The sequence below is a fragment of the Nomascus leucogenys genome, chromosome 22a (genome assembly GCF_006542625.1).
Source record: "Nomascus leucogenys isolate Asia chromosome 22a, Asia_NLE_v1, whole genome shotgun sequence".
NCBI classification, from domain to species: domain Eukaryota; kingdom Metazoa; phylum Chordata; class Mammalia; order Primates; family Hylobatidae; genus Nomascus; species Nomascus leucogenys.
This window is the reverse complement of record NC_044402.1, coordinates 102,973,657-103,001,656: the sequence shown is the minus strand read 5'-3', so window position 1 is coordinate 103,001,656 and position 28,000 is coordinate 102,973,657. Positions and strand designations below refer to the sequence as shown.

At 41.4% G+C, this 28,000-nt stretch overlaps 1 protein-coding gene and 1 pseudogene across 1 annotated transcript in view; both read right to left on the bottom strand.

Annotated features, from left to right (window-relative positions):
• The window catches only part of BMPR2 (bone morphogenetic protein receptor type 2), a 208,072-nt gene that overhangs the window by 39,283 nt on the left and 140,789 nt on the right, over positions 1-28,000 (bottom strand). The window contains exons 4-7 of the mRNA XM_003253956.3: positions 14,602-14,712; positions 13,788-13,879; positions 9,435-9,665; positions 7,996-8,110 (exon numbers count right to left, since the gene is read on the bottom strand). Of these exons, the coding sequence (XP_003254004.1) occupies positions 7,996-8,110; positions 9,435-9,665; positions 13,788-13,879; positions 14,602-14,712 (549 nt within the window). The remainder of the gene's footprint in view (positions 1-7,995; positions 8,111-9,434; positions 9,666-13,787; positions 13,880-14,601; positions 14,713-28,000) is intronic.
• LOC105739114 lies at positions 7,179-7,851 on the bottom strand (annotated as a pseudogene).

Below are 28,000 nucleotides of genomic sequence, written 5' to 3'. Positions count from 1 at the left end.
CTTTCATTTTTTTTTAAAACAGGGTCTCTGGCCGGGCGCAGTGGCTCATGCCTGTAATCCCAGCACTTTGGGAGGCCGAGGCGGGCAGATCACGAGGTCAGGAGATCAAGACCATCCTGGCCAACACGGTGAAACCCTGTCTCTACTAAAAATACAAAAAATCAGCTGAGCGTGGTGGCGGGCGCCTGTAGTCCCAGCTACTCCGGAGGCTGAGGCAGGAGAATGGCGTGAAGCCAGGAGGCGGAGGTTGCAGTGAGCCGAGATGGTGCCACTGCACTCCAGCCTGGGTGACAGAGCGAGACTCCGTCTCAAAAAAATAAAAAATAAAAAATAAATAAATAAAACAGGGTCTCGCTCTGTTGCTCAGGCTGGAGTGCAGTGGCATGATCTTGGCTCACTACAGTCTTGACCTCCTGGGCTCAGGCAGTCCTCCCACCTCAGCCTCCTAAATAGCTGGGACTACAGGTGCATGCCACCACAGCCAGCTAATTTTTTTATTTTTGTAGAGATGGGGTCTCACTATGTTGCCAAAGATGGTCTCAAACTTCTGAGCTCAGGGGTTTGATTCTCCTGCCTCAGCCTCCTAAAGTGCTGGGATTACAGGGATGAACTACCATGCCCAGCCAATTTATAATCAGTTCATTGGGATGTAATCCCATTGTAAGTCAAGAAACATCTGTACTTGGGAATATTTTTTATTTTTATTTTTAATTTTTTTTGAGATGGAGTCTCGCTCCATCGCCCAAGCTGGAGTGCAGTGGTGGCAATCTCAGCTCACTGCAACCTCTGCCTCCCGGGTTCAAGCGATTCTCCTGCCTCAGCCTACCGAGTACCTGGGACTACAGGCGCATGCCACCAAGCCCAGCTAATTTTTTTTTGTATTTTTAGTAGAGACAGGGTTTCACATGTTGGCCAGAATGGTTTCGATTTCTTGACCTCGTGATCCACCCACCTCGGCCTCCCAAAGTGTTGGGATTACAGGCTTGAGCCACTGCATTCGGCCAGGGAATATTTTTTAAATAATCAAGTAAAAAACATAAATTCTGGGCAGGCACAGTGGCTCATGCCTGTAATCCCAGCTCTTTTGGAGGCTGAGGCAGGTGGATCACCTGAGGTCAGGAGTTTGAGACCACCCTGGCCAACATGGTGAAACCTTGTCTCTACTAAAATACAAAAAATTAGCCTGGCATGATGGTGGGCGTCTGTAATCCCAGCTACTTGGGAGGCTGAGGCAGGAGAATCGCTTGAATCCAGGAGGCAGAGGTTGCAGTGAGCCGAGATTATGCCATTGCACTCCACCCTGGGCAACAGAGTGAGACTCCAAAAAAAAAACCCATAAATTCAAATAGCTACTATATTTATATGCAATAGCAGTATCTATGTACTTAGTTTTTAAAAAGGTGACTATTACCCTTATTTAGTGGTAACATTAGCTAATGTTTCAGAGTAACAGCTCTGTTTAAATAAAACTTATATCTGATGGCAATCATTCTTTTCAGCCTACATTTGACTTGAAACCTTGCTAAATTTTGCAAGCCTTGAAAAGGGAGATTAGGATGGTATTTTAAGTTCTGTGCTAAGCCAACTTTTTAAAGGCAGTATAATATTTAAGAGCTAAGTGGACACAGTCCAATGGTTAATGTGCTAAAGCACTACAGCAAGTGCATCAAGTTGCTGACACAGGCAATACTTTGGACAATTCTGTATTTAGGAGAAGCAAGATGTCAAGATAAATGAACTGATAAATTATTCAGGAGAAATTATTTATACATGAAGCATCAGCTAGAAAAGATGATCCATGCTAATATACAATGAAACAAAGATCTAAGAAACTGATATATTAAAGTTCTCTTCACTAAAGATGTCAGAGAGACTGAAAAAATAATGTCAGGGCTATAATATGACAAGGAAATGTAGCAAGGGATGACGGTAGAAGAAAGCACAAAGACACAATTACAGCAAAGCTAACTTAGGGGTGTCTATGAGGTGAGGTGTATATTGAAACAAAGTGAGAAAGCAAATTTATTAAAGAGATGCTCCAGGCTGGGCGCTGTGGCTCATACCTGTAATCCTAGCACTTTGGGAGGCTGAAGTGGGCAGATCACCTGAGGTCGGGAGTTCAAGACCAGCCTGACCAACATGGAGAAACCCCATCTCTACTAAAAATACAAAATTAGCTGGGCGTGGTGGCGCATGCCTGTAATCCCAACTACTCGGGAGGCTGAGGCAGGAGAATTGCTTGAACCCGGGAGGCGGAGCTTGCGGTGAGCTGAGATCGCACCATTGCACTCCAGCCTGAGCAGCAAGAGCTAAAGTCCGTCTCAAAAAAAAAAAAAAAAGAGATGCTCTGAACAACTAGCAAAAATATGCATGAAAGGTGAGGAAGACCACAGTTATGACAAGGAATATAACTACATAGCTCTGAAACATGAGCAAAGACTGATCCCCACAATGTATTCTTCTCTTCCTACCTAGTAACAGAACCCAGTATTATTTGAGGCAGCAATGCAAGCAGGAAACAACAACTATATTCCCAGCCTCTTTTGGAGCTAAGTGTGGACTAGGTTCTGGGAAACAAACAAGCATAGGAGTGAGACTTCTGGAGACAGAAAGGGACAATTCCTTTTACCTTCCCTTACTTTTCCCTGCTGACTGGCATGATGGACAATGAGGTGACTTTGAAAATGAAAGCCAGCCAGGCGCGGTGGCTCACGCCTGTAATCCCAGCACTTTGGGAGGCGGAGGTGGGCGGATCACCTGAGGTCAGGAGATCGAGACCATCTTGGCCAACATGGTGAAACCCCATCTCTACTAAAAATACAAAAATTAGCTGGGCACATGCCTGTAATACTTGGGAGGCTGAGGCAGGAGAATTGCTTGAACCAGGGAGGCAGAGGTTGCAGTGAACTGAGATTGTGCCATTGCACTCCAGCCTGGGGAACAGAGCAAGACTCATCTCAAAAAAACAAACAACAATAAAACTCATGTTCCTCATAAATATATACACTACTATGTACCCACAAAAATTAAAAATTAAAAAAAATTAATGATGCATTGTAGTTCACTTAAACAAAATTAATACAAGGAAAATATAATATAGCCTAGCTAAGAGGTTCTTAACCTAAGGTCCATAAATGGGCTTTAAAAAGTCTGAAAATACCCTAGAATCAAAAGAACATTTTTTTCTTTTATTTACTTATTTTTCTTTTTTGAGATGGCGTTTCGCTCTTGTTGATTCTCCTGCCTCAGCCTCCCGAGCACCTGGGATTACAGGCACCTGCCACCATGCCCAGCTAATTTTTTTTTTTATATTTTTAGTAGAGATGGGGTTTCACCATGTTGGCCAGGCTGGTCTCGAACTCCTGACCTCAGGTGATCCACCCGCTTTGGCCTCCCAAAGTGTTGGGATTACAGGGGTGAGCCACCATGCCTAGCCTTATTTATTTTTCAGACACAGTCTTGGTCTGTTGCCCAGGCTGGAGTGCAGTGGCGAGATCTTGGCTCACTGTAATCTCCGCCTCCCAGGCTCAAACAATCTTCTCACCTTACCCTCCTGAGGTGCACACTACTATGCCTGACTATTGTAGAGACAGGGTTTCACCATGCTGGTCTTGAACTCTTGGGCTCTCTGCCCGTCTCAGCCTCCCAAAGTGTTGCGATTTCAGGTGTGAGCCATGGTACCTGGCCTCTTTTATTTTAAACTCAGGGGTACATGTGCAAGTTTGTTATCTGGGTTTATGTATGATGCTGAGGTTTGAGGTACAAATGATCCTGTTATTCAGGTAATGAGCATAATACCCAACAGGTAGGTTTTTTTTTTTTTTTTTTTTTTTTGAGACAGAGTCTCACTCTGTCGCCCAGGCTGGAGTGCAGTGGCGTGATCTTGGCTCACTGCAAGCTCCGCCTACCGGGTTCATGCCATTCTCCTGCCTCAGCCTCCTGAGTAGCTGGGACTACAGGCACCCGCCACCATGCCCAGCTAATTTTTTGTATTTTTAGTAGAGACGGGGTTTCACTGTGTCAGCCAGGATGGTCTCGATCTCCTAACCTCGTGATCCGCCCGCCTCAGCCCCCCAAAGTGCTGGGATTACAGGCATGAGCCACCGCGCCTGGCCCCAACAGTTAGTTTTTTAGCCCTTGCCCCTCTCCCTCTCCCCACTCCAGTAGTCCCTAGTTTCTACTGCTGTCATCTTCGTGTCCATGAGTACCCTATGTTTACGTCCCACTTATAAAGTGAGAAAATGTGGTATTTGGTTTTCTGTTCCTGCTTATCATAACCTACTATAGCTCCATCCATGTTGCTGCAAAGGACGTGATTTCATTCTTTTTTATGGCTGTGTAGTATTTGATGGTGTATGTGTAACACATTTTCTTTTTCTTTTTTCTTTTTGAGATGGAGTTTCACTCTTGTTGCCCAGGCTGGAGTGCAATGGCACGATCTTGGCTCACCACAACCTCCACCTCCCGGGTTCAAGAGATTCTCCTGCCTCAGCCTCCCGAGTAGCTGGGATTACAGGCATGCACCACCATGCCCGGCTAATTTTGTATTTTTAGTAGAGATGGGGTTTCTCCATGTTGACTCAGGCTGGTCTTGAAATCCGACCTCAGGCGATCCGCCCACCTCAGCCTCCCAAAGTGCTGGGATTACAGTAGTGATCCACCATGCCCGGCCACGTAACACATTTTTTATATCCAGTCCACCACTGATGGTCAACTAGGTTGATTCTGTATCTTTGCTATTGTGGATAGTGCTGTGAAAAACAGAAGACCTGTGTCCTTCTGGTAGAATTATTTGTTTTCTTTTGGATATACACCCAGTAATGGGATTGCTGGGTCAAATGGTAGTTCTGTTTAAAGTTCTTTGAGAAATCTCCAAACTACTTTCCACAGTGGCTGAACTAATTTATACTCCCACCAACAATGTATAAGTGTTCCCCTTTCTCCAGTCTCAACAGCATCCGTTTTTTGACTTTTCATTAACAGCCATTCTGACTGTTGTAAGATAGTATATCATTGTGGTTTTGATTTGCATTTCTCTGCCGATTAGTGATATGGAGCATTTTTTCATATATTTGTTGGCTGCTTGTATGTTGTCTTCTGAGAAGTGTCTATTCATGTCATTTGCCCACTTTTCAATGTGGCTATTTGTTTTTTGCTTGTTCAATTGTTTAAGTTCCTTATACATTCTGGATATTAGACCTTTGTTGGATGTGCAGTTTGCAAATATTTTCTCTCATTTGTAGGTTGTTTACTCCGTGGATAGTTTCTTTTGAAAAGAACATTTTCTAAGTATGCTCGCATGTATATCTTGGAGGAAGAATGTTCAGAGTATGAACAGGAATTCATTTTTCTTTTTTTTTTTTTTGAGACGATGTCTTACTCTGTCACCCAGGCTGAAGTGCAGTGGCATGATAATAGCTCATTGCAATCTAGAATTCCTGGGCTCAAGCTATCCTCCCACCTCAGCCTCCTGAGTAGGTGGGACCACAGGTGTGTGCCACCTCCAGCTGATTAAAACTTTTTTTGTAGAGATAGGGGTCTGATTATGTTGTCTAGGCTGGTTTTGAACCCTTGGGCTCAAGCAGTCCTCCTGCCTCGGCCTCCCAAAGTGTTGGGATTATAGATGTGAGTCACTGCACCCAACTCATAAATTATTAATGGACAAGAATTTTTTTTTTTTTTTTGAGAGGGAGTCTCGCTTTGTCACCCAGGCTGGAGTGTAGTGGCGTGATCTTGGCTCACTAGAACCTCCGCCTCCCAGGTTTAAACGAATTCTCCTGCCTCAGCCTCCTCAGTAGCTGGGAATACAGGAGCGTGCCACCATGCCTGGCTAATTTTTTCTATTTTTAGTAGAGATGGAGTTTCACCATGTTGGTCAGGATGGTCTCGAACTCCTGACCTCGTGATCCACCTGCCTCGGCCTCCCAAAGTGCTGGGATGACAGGTGTGAGCCACCGTGACCGGCCAATAATTAAATTCTTAACGGCCCCTGTAAGTCTTGAAGTTCTTTTTCTTTCGCTTCTTTGTTTTTTGAGACAGGGTCTCACTCTGTCACTCAGGCTAGAGTGCAGTGGGGTGAACACAGCTCAAACAGCCTAGACCTCCTGGACTCAAGCAATCCTCCCACCTCAGCCATCCAAGTAGCTCAGATGATGTGCGCATGTCACCACATCTGGCTAACTTTTTTATATTTTGTAGAGAAAGGGTCCCACTATGTTGCCCATGCTGGTCTCAAACTCCTGTGCTCAAGTGATCCTTGAGATCCACTTGGTCTTTCCAAGTGTTGGGATTACAGCCATGAGTTACCATGCCAGCCAAAGTTCTTTCTCTTATTCTTCCTGTTATATCTCTTTTCTTTTTTTCTTTAAAATTAATTTATTTGTTTCTCATCACAAAGTACAGGGAAGAGAATGCAATGGCTGTAATCCCTTGGTTGCGTATCTTCCTCGCCTACACATCCATAAATACCCTGTACAACACCAGGCTCATACTGTCCCCACAGGCATTTTCTCACATCCTAACAGCTGCAGAGTACAGTATATGACAAGGTAGGAAATATAAACAGATTCCCCATTCACAAGGTAGGGCACCTCTTCAGTTAGTGTTCCAGTTCACATTTGCTTTTTTTTTTTTTTCTGAGACAGAGTCTAGCTGACAGCCAGGCTGGAATACAGTGGTGTGATTTCAGCTAACTAGAACCTTCACCTCCCAGGCTCAAACAATCCTCCCAGCTCAGCCTCCCAAGTAGCTGGGACTACAGGTGCATGCCACCACGTCCAGGTAATGTTTGTATTTTTTGTAGTGACAGGGTTTCACCATGTTACCCAGGCTGGTCTCAAACTCCTGAGCTCAAGCAATCCACCTGCCTTGGTCTCCCAAAGTGTTAGAGTTACAGGCACGAGCCATCACGCCTGGACTCGGCGTGATGAACTGAAGTAGCAGGTTGTTTTTACTAATGATTTTATGAAACTCTCTTGCAAACAAGTACATCATAGACAAATTATGTCTGCACAACTCTTAGAGTTGTTTAAAGTAACCTAATAGAAAGACAGTGACTAAGATTCATTCCTTATCTCCAGCTTTGTAAGTCCCAGGCTGCCTAGGGCACCTGGACTGCTGCCCCTGGGTCGCCTACATCCCCATGGCAACAATGGAGGAAGGGCAGGCCAGGACAAGCATGAGGAATAAACAGTCTTTATTGGACTCAGATTAGGAGTCTGTGGGCCTTGAGGACCTTGGTGTATTTGTCAATGTTCTTCTCTATGTTGTTTTCGGCCTTTTCCCATAGCCTCATGAGCTGTTTTTCTTCTGGTAACAGATCTTCTGATAATAGACCTTCCTCTTCTCCTCCATGGTGGCTGTCATTGCCTGGTATTTCCAGTCAACCTTGTAAGCCCAGTGCCCCAGGTAGGCAAACTTTCTTCAAGGCTTCAGACTTACAACCTTGAGGGTGGCAGAAACCACCAACTGCTTTTTCTGGTCATACGGCAGTGGGATTCCATCAAACACCTTGAGGTGATCCAGGGCAGCCTAGCCTTGCTTGGTCTTGTGGGGCAGCCTACTGCAGGTGGTCTGCCAAAAGATGTGGCTGGGGACCCATAAATGGTAGGGTCCTTGGGAAAGGTTGGTGTTTGTCTGCTTGCAGAGGAAGGCTAGATACTTTAACTTGTTTCTGTAGAAACTGCCAGAAATGTTAATGTCCTCACAGGACATGAGCACTACTTTCTCTGCTGGGTCATGATAGCCTCCAGGTAGCCCAGGAGTTTGACTCAGCTATCAAGCACCAGGACTGCCCCTTTGCCATCTTGGCAGCTGCGTGGGAAAGCCCTTTCTGTTACATTTCAAATGCATTTCATGTTGAATCTTTCAAACAACTGACTAATAATAAATCTCCAATAATATAAATTATACTTTTACTTTGAAGATATAATTAAAATTTCCTGTTGTGAATTTTGAACCCACATGAGTGTCAATTTCATCTATTGACTATCTTACCTCCTCGTGGTAATTCTGTGTGAAGATAAGCCAGTCCTCTAGTAACAGAATGAGCAAGACGGCATGAGCTTACCCAGTCACTTGTGTGGAGACTTAAATACTTGCACAAAGATCCCTATATAGAGGAAAAAATGCAAAAAAAAAAAAAAGGTAGAATTAACTTACTTTAACATGAAGAGTAAATTAGCATCCTTATAAAGAATTTGCAAGTAGGCTAGGATTCCATGAAGATCTAATGAACTACTACATTTCAGAATCTTGAAAGAGTTAGTATCGCCGGGTGCGGTGGCTCACGCTTGTAATCCCAGCACTTTGGGAGGCCGAGGTGGGCGGATCACGAAGTCAGGAGATTGAGACCACGGTGAAACCCTGTCTCTACCAAAAATACAAAAAATTAGCTGGGCTTGGTGGCGGGCGCCTGTAGTCCCAGCTACTCGGAGAGGCTGAGGCAGGAGAATGGCGTGAACCCGGGAGGCGGAGCTTGCAGTGAGCCGAGATCGCACCACTGCACTGCAGCCTGGGTGACAGAGCGAGACTCCGTCTCAAAAAAAAAAAAAAAAAAGAGTTAGTATGACATTTCTGAGTATAGAGAGGAGAGGAAGGGATGGAAAGGGGAATTTAAACATTATCAATTTTTATGTCTCCAATATTAAAAATTATGAATGATTATTTCCTTTTAAACAATTCTTTGATCAAATTAAGATAGAAAAGTGTATCATTCACCAGTATGAATACAAATTATATTGTAATGGTTAATAAGCAGAAAACAAAAGGCTTTTTTAAATACATTCATGTATGTATTGGTGCCACTCAAAGTGCTTATCTACAAACTATTACCAGTTGCTGATGAGAAAAGAAGTTTGCATCAGAATGAATGTCAAAGTACCGCTTCTTTCATTGAAAAACTTGTTATCAAAAAATTAAATGAAAAAGAGAAAGAAAGAAAGAGGAGACAGCGAAACAAACAGTATAATTAGTTGATTCACATTCTAGTGTGAGATCCTTATTTCATTGCAGACCATTAATAATCCAGTTTGTGAGTCAGCAATGCTCTATCTGTAATACAGTGGTCCTCTCTGAAGTCTGATTAACAACTAATATAAATGTCAGTTTATTTTTTTTTATTTTTTGAGATTGTGTCTTGCTCTGTCACGCAGGCTGGAGTACAGCGGTACAATCTCGGCTCACTGCAACCTCCGCCTCCCAGGTTCAAGCAATTCTCGTGCCTCAGCCTCCCAAGTAGCTGGAATTACAGATGTGCGCCATCACACCCGGCTAATTTTTGTATTTTTAGTAGAGACGGGAGTTTTGCCATGTTGGCGAGGCTGGTCCTGAACTCCTGGCCTCAAGTGATCCACCTGCCTTAGCCTCCAAAAGTGCTGGGATTACAGGCATGAGCCACGCACCTGGCCTCAGTTTATTTTTTATGAAGAACTTACATTGGGATAATACTCCATCACAAGCAAATATTCCATGCGTCCATCTGCAGTGACTCTCTCATCTCCAACTATAAAGCGGGCAATGTTGTCATGTTCCATCAAAGGCACTCTATAAATGTTCTTTTCGTTGATAAAATTCTGACGGTTTGCAAAGGAAAATACTTTTACAGCAACTGGACGCTCATCCAAGGAGCCTTTATATACTGCTCCATATCGACCTCGGCCAATCAGCTGCAAGTGTTTTAAAGAAAGCAAGGCATTAATATCACAATTGAACAATCAAATTTACTAAATAATAAACTACAAATTTAAACGGAATGCCACAGCTCTCTGTTGCTTACAGTTTATTCCATTATCAAGAAATTAATAAATTCTGTTCTAGTATGGCTGATGAAGCTCCTACCAGACCCAGCCTGCCCATAGAGAACATTTATAAATGCTGGACAAAATTAAAAAAAAAAAAAAGATCTAAAGGCAGATAAATCTTGAGAGGCATTAAGGCTTTGAGAAAAAAGTGGCATGGGGCAAGCTACCCATTTTAATGACTTTTAGCCTGAGGGCAGGCTGAAATCAGCACTGAGCAGTGGAACTAAAATTGCTAAAGAAAACCATTCTAGGCTGGGTGTGGTGGCTCACGCCTGTAATCTCAGCACTTTGGGGGCTGAGGTGGGCAGATCACTTGAGGTCAGGAGTTCGAGACCAGCCTGGCCAAAGTGGCGAAACCCTGTCTCTACTAAAAATATAAAGATTAGCCGGGTAACATGGCACACACCTGTAATCCTAGCTACTCAGGAGGCTGAGGTGGGAGAATCACTTGAACCCAGGAAACGGAGGTTGCAGTGAGCTGAGACCATGCCACTGCCCTCCAGCCTGTGCAAAAGAGCAAGACTGTCTCAATTAAAAAAAAAAAAAAAAAAAAAAAAGAGGCCAGGCGCGGTGGCTCACGCCTATAATCCCAGAACTTTGGGAGGCCGAGGTGGGTGGATCATGAGGTCAGGAGATTAAGACCATCCTGGCTAACACAGTGAAACTCCGTCTCTACTAAAAAAATACAAAAAAAAAGAAAAAAAAAGTCAGGCGTGGTGGCGGGCGCCTGTAGTCCCACTTACTCAGGAGGCTGAGGCAGGAGAATGGCGTGAACCCAGGAGGTGGAGCTTGCAGTGAGCCGAGATTGCGCCACTGCACTCCAGCCTGGGTGACCGAGTGAGACTCCGTCTAAAAAAAAAAAAAAAAGAAAAAAGAAGAACAGAAAATTGTTCTGGCCTTGGGAAACTCAGGACATATTTTGGACAGCCACAGTTGCTAGAAAGTGAGGGGAGAACCTAGAAAGGAGAAATTCAGAGAGAGGGAAACCCAATGAATATACAAGAGAGTCTCCAGCTAAAGATAAAATAACTGAGGCTGGGCACGGTGGCTCACGCCTGTAATCCCAGCACTTTGGGAGGCTGAGGCAGGTGGATCACGAGGTCAGGAGTTCGAGACCAGCCTGGCCAACATTGTGAAACCCCATCTCTACTAGAAATACAAAAATTAGCTGGGCGTGGTGGCACGCACCTGTAGTCACTTGTGTGGAGACTTAAATACTTGCATAAAGATCCCTATATAGAGGCTGAGGCTGGAGAATCACTTGAAATCGGGAGGCAGAGGTTGCGGTGATCCCAGACCATGCCTTGCACTCCAGCCTGGATGACAGAGTGAGACTCCATCTCAAAAAAAAAAAAAAAAAAAGATAAAATAACTGAACTGAGATTTGAGCTTCTGCCCCAGACAGGTTTGTGGTATGTGTTCAACCAAGTTTACTGCTTACTAAAACAAAACAAAACAAAAATCTTTTTGAGACAGTCTTGCTCTTTCGCCTAGGCTGGAGGGCAGTGGCGCGGTCTCAGCTCACTGCAACCTCCGTTTCCCGGGTTCAAGTGATTCTCCTGAATAGCTAGGATTACAGGCGTGTGCCATGTTACCCGGCTAATTTTTGAGTCCAGTGTTCCACAATACAATATTCACAATATCCGGAATACAAAAAAATTACTCAACACACAAAGAACCAGCAAAATGTAACCCATTCTCGTTATTTTTGGCTTCTGGGGATTGCTTTTACTTTTTATTAAACAGGCTGGGGATTTACCATCATTTATTTAAGGATATATGTTGTGTTTCATACACTGTTTCCAGGTCAAAATTAAACAAAATGTCCTTTAAAAAGGTTATATCAATATATAGTTAATTCAGCAATGTTTGGAAGTGTTTCTATCACTTAATCATAGCTAAAATTCCATGGGTTAACCAGTATTTCTTTCAGCCTTGTAAATTGGACATCTTACTGTACATTTCTTAGCCACACTTACTTCTTTTGTGAATTGGCAGTTAATATCTTTTGTCCTTTTTTTTTTTTTTTGAGACAGAGTCTCGCTGTAGCCCAGGCTGGAGTGCAGTGGCGCGATCTCAGCTCACTGCAGGCTCTGCCTCCCGGGTTTCACGCCATTCTCCTGCCTCAGCCTCCCGAGTAGCTGGGACTACAGGCGCCCGCCACCTCGCCCGCTAATTTTTTTGTGTTTTTAGTAGAGACGGGGTTTCACTGTGTTAGCCAGGATGGTCTCAATCTCCTGACCTCGTGATCCGCCCGCCTCGGCCTCCCAAAGTGCTGGGACAGGCGAGAGCCACCGCGACCAGCTTTTTTTTTTTTTTTTTTTTTTGAGACAGGGTCTCTGTCACCTAGGCTCACCACAACCTCTACCTCCTGGGCTCAAGTGATCCTTTAACCTCAGCCTCCCGAGTAGCTGGGACTATAGGCATGTGCCACCACACCCAGCTAATTTTTGTATTTTTTACAAAATAAATGGGGTTTCACCATGTTGCCCATGACTTGTCTTGAACTCCTGGGCTCAAGCAATCCACCCACTTTGGCCTCCCAAAAGAGCTGGGATTACAGGTGTGAGTCACAGCACTCAGCCTTTTTGTCCATTTGCCATAGAATGTTTCTTTCATCTTGATTTATATCAGTTCTTTATCAAGTCTTCCCTTATATGTTGAAATTTATTTTTCAAATTTTGCTTTTATCTTTGTTTATGGTATGTCTCTCCCAAAACAGAAAGTTCTTATAATTTTTTATATAGTCAAATCTATCTATTATTTAATAGTCTGGTTTGGGGACCATAGTTTTCAAGTCATTCTTAATAAATATCATAAAAACACTCATCATGGTAACACTTTTAATGTAGCTTCTGAGATATCACCAAATGAAACTTAAATTCTATATATAAGAGCCTTATGTATCTACAAAAATAGGTAATATATGCAGACAAGGAGTATTTATTTGTTGTCTATTATGGATCCCTTGTGGCACACTCTTCTCAAACTTTCGTGTCTTTATTCTCATACCCTGTACAAATCTGTACTCAGAGGTCAACCTCTCTCTAAATATATTTTTTTTCTTTTTTATTTTTTGAGATGGATTCTTGCTCTGTCACCTAGAGTGCAGTGGCATGATCTTGGTTCATTGCAACCTCCACCTTCTGGGTTCATTGCTAGCCTCAGCCTCCCAAGCAGCTGGGACTACAGGCAGGCACCACCACTCCCAGTTAATTTTTGTATTTTAGTAGAGATAGGGTTTCACCATGTTGGCCAGGCTGGTCTTGAACTCCTGACCTCAAGTGATCCCCCTGCCTCGGCCTCCCAAAGTGATGGGATTATAGGTGTGAGCCATCACACCTGGCCATATTTTCTTTCTTTCTTTTTTTTTTTTTTGGTGTGTGTGTGGCAGAGTTTCGCTCTTGTTGCCCAGGCTAGAGTGCAATGGTGCGATCTCGGCTCACCGCAACCTCCGCCTCCCAGGTTCAAGCAATTCTCCTGCGTCAGCCTCCTTAGTGGCTGGGATTACAGGCATGCACCACCATGCCTGGCTAATTTTGTATTTTTAGCAGAGACGGGGTTCTTCATGTTGGTCAGGCTGGTCTTGAACTCCCGACTTCAGGTGATCCACCCGCTTCAGCCTCCCAAAGTACTGGGATTACAGGCATGAGCCACTGCGCCTGGCCCGTATTTTCTTTAATAACCCCCTTTTCATCACTTTCTTATCCACTGTACTTTTCTTCGTAGCACTTACTACTACTTGCAATTATATCATACATTCCTGTACCTGTTTGTAGACTCCCCAACTCAAATAGAAGCCCCAGGAGACATATCTGTGTTGTTCACCTATGTTCCCAGTGCCTAGAATAGGCCTTGACAAAAAATTGTAATTTAGTAAATAAGGGTTAAATAAATGAATGAATGTCTTAATGATTGAATGAAGTCACTGTTCCAGGTCTAGTATCACAGTAGAAACAACAGTCCATAATCTAACGGCAAACATACCTCCAACAGTTTCAGATTATCTAGGTCAAGAGAGGGTTCGGATGCTGCTGCCTCCATCATGTTCATACTATGAAGACCTTGTTTACGGTCTCCTATAGGAACAGGAAACAGGTTACTAATATATGGTTTTCTTAAAATGAATATCTTTTTATACTTTTTATAATATTACACTTAAAAAGAAGAGCTGCAGAAAGATTAGCAGCAAGATTTATGCCTAATGTCAATAGGAATAAAGCTATGTACTAAACTAGGTAATACCTATAAATGAAGATGAATGCAGAATAGCATGAAAGCCAAATTCTGGGAAATACTTCCATGATGACTTACTTTAAAAGTTTAAAACCCTAAGCAATATTATAAAAACTTTAAAGAAGATTGTATAGAAGTTATTCAAATGAATGAATGAATGCTGATTTCCTAAACAGTCCATCAAACCTAAAGTATATTAGAACCTACTTGACATTTGATGATACTGAGGAATTACTGTTATTTTTTTCAGATGTGAAAATGGTATTACAGATATGTATTCTTAAAGCTCTTGTAGAGATAATATTTATAGATATATAATATCTAATTAAATATTTATAGATATATGATATCTGTGATTTGCTTCAAAATAATCCAGTGGCATGGAAAGGGGTAGTGACTGATAATTTAAATGAAACAATACTGTCCATACGTGATACTATTGAGGCTGGGTGTATTTTGCATAACTTTGAGACTATTTTTTTTAACACAGGGAATTTAAAATGAGCAAATAAATTGATTAAATTGCATGTTTAATAAACGATAGGACAAAAATGGTAATTTTTACCTGTCAACATTCTGTATCCAAAGCATAAGGCAACTATCAAAACAGCTAATACAGAGACTGATGCCAAAGCAATGATTATTGTCTCATCTCGGTTAAATGAATGAGGTGGACCTAAAAGAAAACAAATTTTGAAATGTCATTTTTTTTTAAAAAGTATTTTGTTAAATACTAACAGACTGCCCTTTAGAAAGGCTGTACCCATGTATAATCAAATTAGTAATGTTTTTGCATCAAAGGAAATGAAAGAAAAAATTAGTAATAAATGTGATAATTACAAATTATATTTTTTAATCATACAGACTATTCCATATAGATTTGGAACACTAAAACACCAAGTAGGTGTGCTCCTAATTATTGAAACATCAACTATACCATGAAACAGATTAGATAGGATAGTAAAATATTAAGAGTCTTAGAATCTAATAGTTTTAGAATCACATTTGGTTTTAAATCCTCAATTTCCTCATTTATAAAAATAGTACTCTGTATTTCCCAAGTTAGCTGTAAGATTTAGATGGTAGTCTAAGTACTTAATAAAATGTCAAGAATATATTATTTGGCTGGGCACAGTGGCTCATGCCTATAATCCCAACACTTTGGGAGGCTACTGCAGGAGGATCACTTGAGGCCAGGAGGTCAAGGCCAGCCTGGACAACATAGCAAAATGCCAGGCATTAAAACAAATTAAAAAAAAAAATTAGGTATGGTGGCATGCACCTGTAGTCCCAGCTACTCAGGGGGCTATGGCAAGAGGATTGCTTGGGCCCAGGAGTTTGAGGCTGCAGTGAGCCATGATTATACCACTGCACTCCAGCTTGGGTGATGTAGTGAGACTCCGTTTCTTTAAAAAAAAAAAAAAAAATTTTAAAGTTTTTTTAAAAAGGCTTATATTATCTATGCAATAAATGGTAGTTACGCTTATCAATATTGGTATTTTTATTAATGAAAATAGCATGGCTTTGCAGGCGGTTAAATCTGAATTGGACTTGAAGCTCAGTTCTTCCACTTAACCTTAGGAAAGTTTCTTCACCTATCTGAGCCCAAGTTTACTCACTTGCAGAATGGAATGGGAACACACATAGGTAAGTCACAGGGCTATCACAAACATGTAAATATTTTATGTGTTAAGTTCCATTCTGTGGGTCAGATCATGTCTAGAGCAAATACCCTTTAGGATGGATGGCCACAAACTACAGCATATCCAAAAGACAGCAAGTACAACTGTGAAGGTATGAGACCTCTGAACTGTGATGGGTAGAAAGAACTGAAAGCATCTGATGAGGAAAAAAAAGAAAACTTGGGAGGTTATGATAGCTGTCTTCACATCAGAAAATGGACTTGATTTGGACCAAGAAAGAATAACCAGTTCCAATCAGTGTATCTTCAAGGATAACAGCCTTTAGTTTAACATACAGAAAAACATGGCTTATAAACAGACCTGTCTAAAATAGAATGAGTTACCCTATGAAAGAGCTGTTCATTGTTTTACTAGACGTAGTTATGCAATGTTTGGTAATGCTGATCAGAAGCTGCGCTTGATGACTGCCAGCATCTTTATTCATTCTTTATTTTCAATCAAAATCAAGCATATTATACTCAAATTAGAAGCTTCTATGGTAAAGTAGGATGCCTCTATGGCAAAGAGTTCCTCTAATGGGCATTCCTGTTTTAATGAATTTATTTGTCTCAATCAAATTAAGTAGAAGTTGCTTATTAAAATGTCTAAACTATATTTCTATAGAAGGATCTGTTGAAATAACACTGAAATACTCTTAATTTGCAGGCCATTTATTATATTTTCTTTTTTCTTTCTTTCTTTCTTTTTTTTTTTCTAAGAGAGTCTTGCTCTGTCGCCCAGGCTGGAGTTCAGTGGTACAATCTCAGCTCACTGCAAACTCCACCTCCCAGACTCAAGCAATTCTTGTGCCTCAGCCTCCTGAGTTGCTGGGATTATAGGTTTGTAGCACCACACCTGGATAATTTTTTGTATTTTTAGAAGAGATGGGGTTTCACCATGTTAACCAGACTGGTCTTGAACTCCTGGCCTCAAGCTGATGTGCCCACTTTGGCCTCCCAAAGTGCTGAGATTACAGGTGTGAGTCACTGTGCCCGGCCCATTTTTTAGATATTAATAGATTTTAACACATTGATCATTGTGCCTCCTTTTAACATACAGAGTAAGTTACAGGCAGAAAAGCTACATATAAAACTCATTTTACCACAGTGAGATATTATTTCACATACACTGGCATGGCTACAATTAAAAAAAAAAAGAAAATAAAAAGCGCTGGCAAGGATGTGGATAAATTAGAACTCTTGTACATTGCAAGTGGGATATAAAATGGTAAATATACAGTAGAAAACAGTTTGCAAGTTCCTCAAAAAGTGAAACATGGAATCACCATAAGACCCAGCAATTCCACTCCTAGGCATATATCAAAAAGAACCAAAAACAAGTGTTCAAATAAAAGCTTCAACACGCATGTTCACAGCATCACTATTTACAATAGCCAGAAGTGGAAACAACACAAATGTTCATGAACTGATGAATGGATAAACAAAATGTGGTATATACCTACAAAGCATTTACAAAAGGTTGAATATTCTATGATTCCATTGAAATGAAATACGCAGAATAGGCCAAATCCATAGTCAGAAAGCAGGTTAGTAGATGCCAGGGACTGGGAGAGGAGGAAATAGGGAGTGACTGCTTATTAGATACAGGGGTTCCCTTGTGGGGTGATGAAAATGTTTTGGAACTAGACAGAGGTAATAGTTGCACAACACTGTGAATGTGTTGAGTGGTACATTTTAATATGACTAATTCTAAGTTATGTGAATTTCACTTCAATTAAAAAACAAAGGCCGGGCACGGTGGCTCACGCTTGTAATCCCAGCACTTTGGGAGGCCGAGGTGGGCGGATCACGAGGTCAGGAGATCGAGACCACGGTGAAACCCCGTCTCTACTAAAAATACAAAAAAATTAGCCGGGCGTGGTGGCGGGCGCCTGTAGTCCCAGCTACTCGGAGAGGCTGAGGCAGGAGAATGGCGTGAACCTGGGAGGCGGAGCTTGCAGTGAGCCGAGATTGTGCCACTGCACTCCAGCCTGGGCAACAGAGCGAGACTCCGTCTCAAAACAAAAACAAAAACAAAAACTAAAAAAACTAAGGCCAGGCGCGGTGGCTCACTCCACATGTCATCCCAGCACATTGGGAGGCTGAGGCAGACGGATCACAAGGTCAGGGGTTTGAGACCAGCCTGACCAACATGGTGAAACCACATCTCTACTAAAAAGACAAAAATTAGCTGGGCATGGTGGCGCGTGCCTGTAATCCCAGCTACTCAGGAGGCTGAGGCAGGAGAATCACTTGAACCTGGGAGGCAGAGATTGCAGTGAGCCAAGATCATGCCATTGTACTCCAGCCTGGGTGAGAGAGCAAGACTCCATCTCAAAAGCAAACAAACAAAAAAAAAACTCATTTTAGAATTTGCTAAACCTAAAAGATAAGCCATTTTCAATACATACACATACACGTACACACACAAAACTAAATAATTTATAGATTCATGACTATACACGGATATTTTATGTGCTTATAGTTTTTCTTTTCCAGAAAGTCATATAGTTGGAATGATACAATATATAGACTTTTCAGACTGCCTTCTTTCATTTAGCAATAGGTACTTTAGGTTCCTCCATGTCTTTTTGTGGCTTAGCAGTTCATTTCCTTTTATCACTGAATATTATCCATGTCATAGATGTACGATCTCAGCTCACTGCAACCTCCACCACCTGGGTTCAAGTGATTTTTCTGCCTCAGCCTCCTAAGTAGCTGGGATTACAGGCACGCACCACCACAGCTGGCTAATTTTTGTATTTTTTAGTAGAGACAGGGTTTCACCAGGTTGGTCAGGCTGGTCGCGAACTCCTGACCTGGTGATCTGCCCACCTTGGCCTCCCAAAGTGCTGGGATTATAGGCATAAGCCACCGCGCCCAGCTGAAAACTGGTATTTCTTTAAATATTTGTTACAATAAAAAAATTCGTAGGTCTAACATGAAACAAAGTTTTGCTACATCCAAATGAGAAAGGCTGAATATTTAAATGTGTTCTTACATTCTTGTGTAATTCAAGTAAATATGAGTTAATAAAGATTATCTTAAGTCTTCTGTATAAAAAATAAAATTAAATATTAAATGTAATATTAATACGGCATTATGGATAAAACTGTCTCTGCAAATGAGTTAAGATATCCAATGTTATAATTCCCAAAAGAATTGAACCATATTACTTATTTGAAAAATGTATTTTGAATTCAACTAGGAACGAGAAGTGATAAGGAATCTTTTTATTTTTAAAAAATCTAGTTTTTAATTCTGAAATATGTGTACACGTTTAAATTTCAGTATTTAAAACTTAGATTAATGTCCTTTAAAAGACATTACCAATTAAATAAAATATTAAAATTTTAATGTAACAAAGGTTAGATTTTGGAAAGACCTGAAAAACCAAATGTTGTACATAAAAAGCACAGAATTAGTACATTTGAAAATTTAATAATAAAGATTTTTCCACTAAGATTTAGCTTTCTAGGTTTTTTTTTTTGCTTTTACTAAATTATGAGAACATTGTATATAGCTAACTAATGTGTATTTTATCAAGCTTTTATTACAAAATAGAAATGACAATTTTCCTAGTCTTAGTTGTTGGAAAGTGATTTTAGCATTACCCAAATTTCCGGAAATTGGATAAATTTATATAATACTAATATAAATAGTAAGGTTTCTAGAAATGTTTCCATTTGCAAAATTGTTTTTGTTACTAATATAAGCAACAAAAGCTTTTTATAGCCTATGAAGAAAAGCAGTATCTTAGAAACACTAAAAATGATTAACTATATACATGGTGCTTACTTTTTTTTTAATTCAAAATAAGAGGTACTAAAAAGTATGCTGCTTAAACTACGACCAACTATGACTTATCCCCTAGAATGTTTATGCTTTACTTCTTGATAAGCTCCTTTAGATTTATTTGGACAGAGATTATTAAAATCACTCTTATATAGCCTGTAAAAATAAAAACAGAAGCAAAATAAATTGGTGTTAGGTATTCCTAAAACTTTTTCATATTTAGAGTTAGATTCTTCTGAATATCTTTTCAAATTTGTCAACTATGTCCTATTTTTCCATACATTTCTACCTTATGTGTCATTAAAAACATCACTGAGAATCATAACCCAACATTTCTTTAAAACATTCTTTTGACTTTTGTCTCTGGAATTTTCTTTCCATCCACTAACACTGACTGAAAATTTTAATGCAGATGCTTTCTTGATCATGCCAGAAAGTGCCAATGGAAGGTTGCTTGTTCTAGTTTTAATCTTTTTATTATAAAAAACTTACTACTATACACAAAAGTGTAGTGTACATACAAATTCCAAATGCCCATCGCTAAGTGTAAGCAACCATCAACATTTTGTTATCCAATGAAACATTTTCAAACAATACAACTCATTTGACTTCTCATATGGTTTGTTGACAGAAACACTGAAGGGTTGCTGTTGAGTGGACACTCTGCCAGAGTTAACAATCAAGTTCACATTTACATAGGTGACAACTCCCATATTTCATCAATTTTAATACATACATTGATCACATATTAAAATCTCCTACAGTGGGATATATCATATTTGTGGCATTGTAAAATTACTTGACAGTATTTCTTTTTCTTGGTGATAAGGAAATAATAGCCTCAGCTGGGTGCAGTGGCTCACGCCTGTAATCCCAGCACTTTGGGAGACCCAGGCGGGTGGATCACTAGGTCAGGAGTTCGAGACCAGCCTGACCAACATGGTGAAATCCCATCTCTACTAAAAATACAAAAATCAGCCAGGTGTGGTGGTGCGTGCCTGTAATCCCAGCTGCTCAGGAGGCTGAGGCAGGAGAATCGCTTGAACCTAGGAGGCAAAGGTTGCAATGAGCCGAGATCGCACCACTGCACTCCAGCCTGGGCGACAGAGCGAGACTCAAAAAAATAAATAAATAAATAAATAAATAAATAAATAAATAAATAAATAAAAATAATAATAGTCTCAACTGACAGCTTTTTAGATAAGATAAAATGACTTATCATATCACATATGTTAAAATGTGTAAAAGGGGCTGGACACGGTGGCTCACACCTATAATCCCAGCACTTTGGGAGGCCGAGGTGGATGGATCACCTGAGGTCAGAAGCTCGAGACCAGCCTAGCCAACATGGTAAAACCCCGTCTCTACTAAAAATACAAAAATTAGCTGGGCATGGTGGCACATGCCTGTAATCCCAGCTACTCATGAGGCTGAGGCAGGAGAATCGCTTCAACCTGGGAGGCAGAGGTTGCAGTGAGCCGAGATGGCGCCATTGCACTCCAGCATGGGCAACAAGAGAGAAACTCCATCTCAGGGAAAAAAAAAAAAGGTGAAAAAAGGCCAGGCAACAGTGGTTCATGCCTGTGATCTCAGCATTTTGGGAGGCTAAGGTGGGAGAAATGCTTTAGGCCAGGAGCTTGAGACCAGCCTGGGTGACAGAGCAAGACTTTGTCTCTACAAAAAATAAAAAATTAGCTGGGTGTGGTGCACGCCTATAATCCCAGTTACTTGGGAGGCTGAGGCAGGAGGACTGCTTGTGCCCAGCAGTTTGAGGATGCAGTGAGCCTTAATTGTGTTACCACACTCCAGTCTGGGTGACAGAGCAAGACGCTGTCTCGACCAATGTGAAAAAAAGTGACTCCCACTTCTTCTTAGAGTACAGAAAGATGCAAAGAATTTTGTTCCCATCTTAATAACAAGCCAAAACACTTCCCTGATAATGTCAGAAAACCTAAAAATCATAACCTTTTCTTTAAAAATAAGATCTAAGGACAAAAGGAAACTAAATGGATTAAAAAGTAGAATATGAAAAGACTCTTCCAAGAGTGAAGAGACCCAAGGCTGCTCTTATCCTAGGTAAAGCAGTGGGTGGAGGAGGACACCACCGTACATGTGAGTAGGAAGAAACAGCTGAACATTTAATGAATTCCTTTTTTTTTTTTTTTTTTTTTTTTTAAGGCAGAGTCTCACTCTCTTGCACAGGCTGGAGTCCAATGGCATGATCTCGGGTCACTACAATCTTCGCCTCCCAGGCTCTAGCAATTCTCCTGCCTCAGCCTCCTGAGTAGCTGGGATTACAGGTGCATGCCACTACGCCCGGCTAATTTTTTTGCTGTTATTGTTTTTTGAGACAGAGTTTCGCTCTTGTCACCCAGGCTGGAGAGCAGTGGCATGATCTCAGCTCACTGCAACCTCCGCCTTCTGGGTTTGGGTTCAAGCGATTCTCCTGCCTCAGCCTCCCAAGTAGCTGGGATTACAGGCACATGCCACCACGCCCAATTAATTTTTTGTATTTTTAGTAGAGACAGGGTTTCACCATGTTGGTCAGGCTGGTCTCAAACTCCTGACCTCGTGATCCACCCGCCTTGGCCTCCCAAAGTGCTGGGATTACAAGTGTGAGCCACCGCACTCAGCCTATGGACTGAATATGTGTCCTGCAAATTCATATGTTGAAGCCTAAATCCCCAACGTGACAGTATATGGAGGTAGAATCTTTGGAAGGTAATTATATAATGAGGGTAGAGCCCTCATGAATGGGTTTAGGGCCCTTATGAAAAAAAAAAAAAAAAAAAGGCTGGGCATGGTGGCTCATGTCTGTAAGGTGGAGGCCAAGGTGGGTGGATCACCTGACAACTTGAGGTCAGGAGTTTGAGACCAGGCTGGCCAACATGGCGAAACCCTGTCTCTACTGAAAATACAAAAAATTAGCTGGGCTTGGTGGTGTGTGCCTGTAATCCCAGCTACTTGGGAGACTGAGGTAGGAGAATCGCTTGAACCCAAGAGGCGGAGGTTGCAGTGAGCTGGTATCACACCACTGCACTCCAGCCTGGGTGAGTGAGACTCTGTCTCAAAAAAAAATTAATTAATTAAAAATTTAAAAAAGAGAGGCCGGGCACGGTGGCTCACGCTTGTAATCCCAGCACTTTGGGAGGCCAAGGCGGGCGGATCACGAGGTCAGGAGATCGAGACCACGGTGAAACCCCGTCTCTACTAAAAATACAAAAAAATTAGCCGGGCGTGGTGGCGGGCACCTGTAGTCCCAGCTACTCGGAGAGGCTGAGGCAGGAGAATGGCGTGAACCCGGGAGGCGGAGCTTGCAGTGAGCCGAGATTGCGCCACTGCACTCCAGCCTGGGTGACAGAGCGAGACTCCATCTCAAAAAAAAAAAAAAAAATTAAAAAAAGAGGAGACACAGGATCTATCTTTCTGTTCTCTGCCATGTGAGAACATTGGCATGGGAGTTACATGTAACATGTAAGTCACAATGAGAAGACAACAATCTGCAGGCACTATTAAGGACACGGACTTCCCAGACTCTAGAACTAAGCACCCAGTCTACACTACTTTGACTAAGACACCTAGGTAGGAAAATTTGTCCTGAGGCATTACATCAAATATTAGCAACCATGATGAACAGTGATTTAACTTCAAAATTTAACTATAATTTAACATTATCATTAACAACCAGTTGTTAGGAAATAAGTAGTCTATTATTGATAATATTACACTCCCAAAATATTTCAGGTAACAGTGGTAAAGTAGTTTAGTGAAAAGAGCTCATAAGTTTTAGTCCCACTTTAGCGACCGTGGACAAATTATGTAATTTTTCTGGGCTCTTACTTTTTTTTTTTTTTTTTTTTTTTGAGACGGAGTCTCGCTCTGTCACCCAGGCTGGAGTGCAGTGGCACGATCTCGGCTCACTGCAAGCTCCACCTCCCGGGTTCACGCCATTCTCCTGCCTCAGCCTCTCCGAGTAGCTGGGACTACAGGCGCCCGCCACCACGCCCGGCTAATTTTTTGTATTTTTAGTAGAGACGGGGTTTCACCGTGGTCTCGATCTCCTGACCTCGTGATCTGCCCACCTTGGCCTCCCAAAGTGCTGGGATTACAAGCATGAGCCACCGTGCCCGGCCTACTTCTTTATCCATAAAATAAAGTGGTTATAGAGTGCCAGCACCACCTCTAGCTTGCCAAGCTGCAGCCAAAGGAGAAGGAGAATAAGTAAGGAGGTCTCTATATCATGGCTCATAAAAGGCACAACAATGTCCACAAATCAAGTGGAAGTAAAGCATCCAGTAAGCAAGTGGTTACGAAAGTTGCTCATAAGAGACCAAGCACAGGGCTGACACCTGTGATCCCAGCTACTCAGGAGGCTGAGTTGGGAGGGTTGCTTGAGCTCAGGAGTTGCAGGTTGCAGTGAGCTATGATTGCGCCACTACAATCCGACAGAGTAAAATCCTGTTTCCAAAATTTATTTAAAAAAAAAAAAAACTGCTCCTAAGAGAGTGTCCTCTACAGGATAGGTGAAGAAACCTCAGAATTACAGACCTATTTGCAAGGCACTCTGTAATAAGTCCTAATCAGAAGTCCCCTGAACTTCTGATTGGCAAACTTTTCTTCCAGCATCTGAGGTGAGAAATTTGGGACTTCAAAATAGATTGGCACATCTAGAGTACAGCTATTGGTGTTTTGAAAATAGCTATCTCTTTGGTTGAGTAGGCCTATCTGGTTGGCCTTTTTGAAGACATTAACCTGTATGTTATCCATGGCAAACGTGTAACAATCATGCCAAAAGATATCCAACTAGCACAATGCATTTGCAGAAAGCATCCTTAAGAATCTACTATGATGGGTCGGGCACGGTGGCTCACACCTGTAATCCCAGCACTTTGGGAGGCCGAGGCGGGTGGATCATGACATCAGGAGTGCAAGACCAGCCTGGCCAAGATGGTGAAACTCTGTCTCTACTAAAAATACACAAAATTAGCCAGGCACAGGGGCAGGCACCTGTAATCCCAGCTAATCGGGAGGCTGAGGCAGGAGAATCGCTTGAACTCGGAGGGCGGAGGTTGCAGTGAGCAGGGATCACGCCACTGCACTCCAGCCTGAGTGACAGAGTGCGACTCTCAAAAAAAAAAAAAAAAAGAATCTATTCTGATGGAAAACTTCTGTTGAAAAAATATTATCTTCTTCCTTTTATTGGTAGTTCTGAACATTATTTTTTCCCCATAGGGTCAAAAGGCGCCTAAGTATAAGATTGTGAGTGAAAAAATAGGGAACAGAAATGAGGTATTGGTAGTTTTTCCATTTTTATTTGCATGTGGATTTTCAATATAAATGTGGGACATAAAGCATTAATGCAGGTCAAAACATTTCAGTGAATAAGTTTTAGAAGTTCAACTTCATAACAATTATTTAATTTGTTCTTTTGATTTTTTGTTTTGTTTTTGAGACAGGGTCTCACTTTGTCGCTCAGGCTGGAGTGCAATGGTATGACCATGGCTCACTGCAGCCTCAGCCTCCCAGGCTCAAGCGATCCTATCACCTAAGCCTCCCAAGCATCTGGTCTCATGCCACCACGTCTGGCTCATTTTTATTTTTTGTAGAGACAGGGTTTTACCATGTTGCTCAGGATGGTCTCAAACTCCCGGGCTCAAGCAACCTGCCTGTCCTGGCCTCCCAAAGTGCTGGAATTACAGGCATAAACCACCATGCCTGGCCATAACAATTATAAATAAACCTGTTAAATTTTTCTGGATAATGCCTGCATTTGGATTTTTGGAAAATAAGTAAATTTCTTATTGACAGCAACTAAATGATGTTTGCAGCATTTTAATCATAGAGTAGGTTCCATCTGTTCACTCTACTTTTTTGAGTTGTCCTACATTCAAGCACATGTTTTTAATGCTGTCTTTTTGCTGTTCCTGTTTGTTATTAAAATACATTAAACTATAAAATAAAAATAAGTGGCCTTATAAGTGACTTTTAAGGTCCTCCTGCTTCCAAAACTCTGTATGATGAGTCTTCTCATACAGTTTTTTGGAGGCTCAGCATTCTTTGCTTTTATTCTCAAATTTATAAAAGAAAATGCAAAACTTTTACATTAAATATTCATTAATTCAAAATCTGAAATATGGATTATTAATTCATATATTGGAGAGGATGAAAAAAGTTTTAAAACAGTTTAAACATGTTATAGTGCTGGGAAGGGAACAGTGTGCCCTCTTTAAATGACACAGAACGGGGGAGGTAAGTGATGGGTAGAGAAAGGTGTGTCCCTGGCTAGGGCTCCACCCCAACAGATCTAGGTGAGGGCAGGCACTCCTGCTTTCCCGCCCAAATGTTGCATTTCCAAGACCACCCTGACCCGCCATGTCCCCATCCTGGGCCTATAAAAACCCGAGACCCTAACAGGCAGACACACAGGCGGCCAGATGTAAAGAGAAGCACATCGGTGGAAGAAAGTGGCTGGTCGACGAGAGGAGCACGCCAGCTGAAGAGCACAACGATAAGCACCCGCACGCCGGCAGGCCATCGACCGAACGACAACGACCCAGAGTTTGGCTGGGGCAGACACAGGAGAGCCCTGGCCACCAAGCGCCCCAACTCCAGGAGAAAACCATCTCCCTTCTGGTTCCCCCATCTGCTGAGAGCTACTTCTACTAATAAACCTTGCACTCATTCTCCAAGCCCAGGTGTGAGCCGACTCTTCCCGTACACCAAGGCAGGAAACCCTGGGATACAGAAATCCCTCTGTCCTTGTGATAAGGAAGGGGGTCTAATTGAGCTAACACAAGTCGCCTATAGATGGCAAACTAAAAGAGCACCCTGTAACACACGCCCACTGGGGCTTCATGAGCTGTAAACATTCGCCCCTAGACACCGTTGTGAGGTCAGAGCCCCACAGCCTACCTGTCTGTATGCTCCCTTAGAGGTCTGAGCAGCGGGGCACTGAAGAAGTGAGCCACACCCCGCATCACACACCCTGTCAGGACAAGGGAACTTTTCCCGTTTCATTATAAACCATATGATTGGTGAAATTTCAAATAAAAACTTTCCAAGTCTATATCACGTGGTCTAAAAATATGAGGTCCCTGAAAAACTGCAGGAAAAATACTTCGATATGTGTATTCACGTGTATGTGCAATAAAAGAGGCCTTTAACTAGAAAACTCCTATTTTTTGTTGTCTATTTCTTCAAAATAAAAAAATCTTTTTACATAACATACACTACATCTATGTTATACCTGAATTGTCTTGTTCTCCTACTTCTAATAAACCCTCTTTTTCTTCCCTATTAGTTTTCTCAGTTAAATACTCAGCCAAATGTAAACACTGCTACCTATGCCTGTGCAATAGTTGGGCTTATACAAGCAAACACTTCCTGAATGCAGAACAGACAGGGAACCTCTGTCTGCCTCATTGGAGCCTGGGATGTTTCTGTTTACAAATCCTGGAGCCAGGCGGGGGCCACTGCTGGAGGCGTTCTGTCTGTTTCCTTGCTATACTCAGCTTTTGTCTGGGTCTGTGTCAAAGAAAGAACAACATTGTTACATGTGCAGCAAGCAGCAAAGGGAAGCTTAAATATAACACACTAGTGGTTATGTCAGCTCCTTAATCTTTTACCACTGTGTAGAAAGGCAAATTGGGGATTAGTTTTTGTAGTTTTCAAGCAATGCAGCTTTCATACAAGTAGAGAAAAACATTTAAATCCAAAACGATGTGATCAGTTAAATGAATTCCTTAGCAAAATAATCCAAATTGTTAAGATATTGTTTCTGTACTATGATTTATTGTGGAGCTCAATGTTTTGAACAAATGTTTTTATAGGAAATGAACGTTGATTTCTTTTAATTAATATGTTTGGAATGGCAGTAATCATAATCAGACTAATGTTTATATTTAATGCCCTAAAAAATTGAGATGGGGCAGATTTCTTGTTTCTTCAAACAAGTAGTTAATATGAAAGACTGGTTTAAATTTAACTTGTTAATCATTTTGAATAGATCTAGCTTGGAAGAAAAAGCAAAAAATAACAAAAAAGAAAAATAGCCCATACTTTGCTAATTGAGTCAAGGCATTCGATGAGTGAATTATGAAACACTGAAAAACTGAAGGAGAGAGAGAAATAACAGTCTGAAGTTAAATTCCACCCCCGCCAAAAGGTTAGAAAAGACATGAAAAAATGGGAAAAACATTCAGTGCCCCTCCTCCTTAACTTTTAGCTTCATAAGTATTTACAATTTTAATTTCTTTAGAATGTATTTTAAATAGCTGTTTTATGATTAGGAGAGACAATTCTGGCAATTTATTTTATTAAAGAATGAATTAAAACAGTTAATTATATTTGATTGGAATAAAATAATTAAATAAAAAATGGAAAGATCACATTTAAGTAAACGGACTAGGAATTTTAAAAATACAAGAAAAATAGAAAAATTAATTTGCAGACCATTGTACATCAAAACATTTCATCGAAGAATAAACAC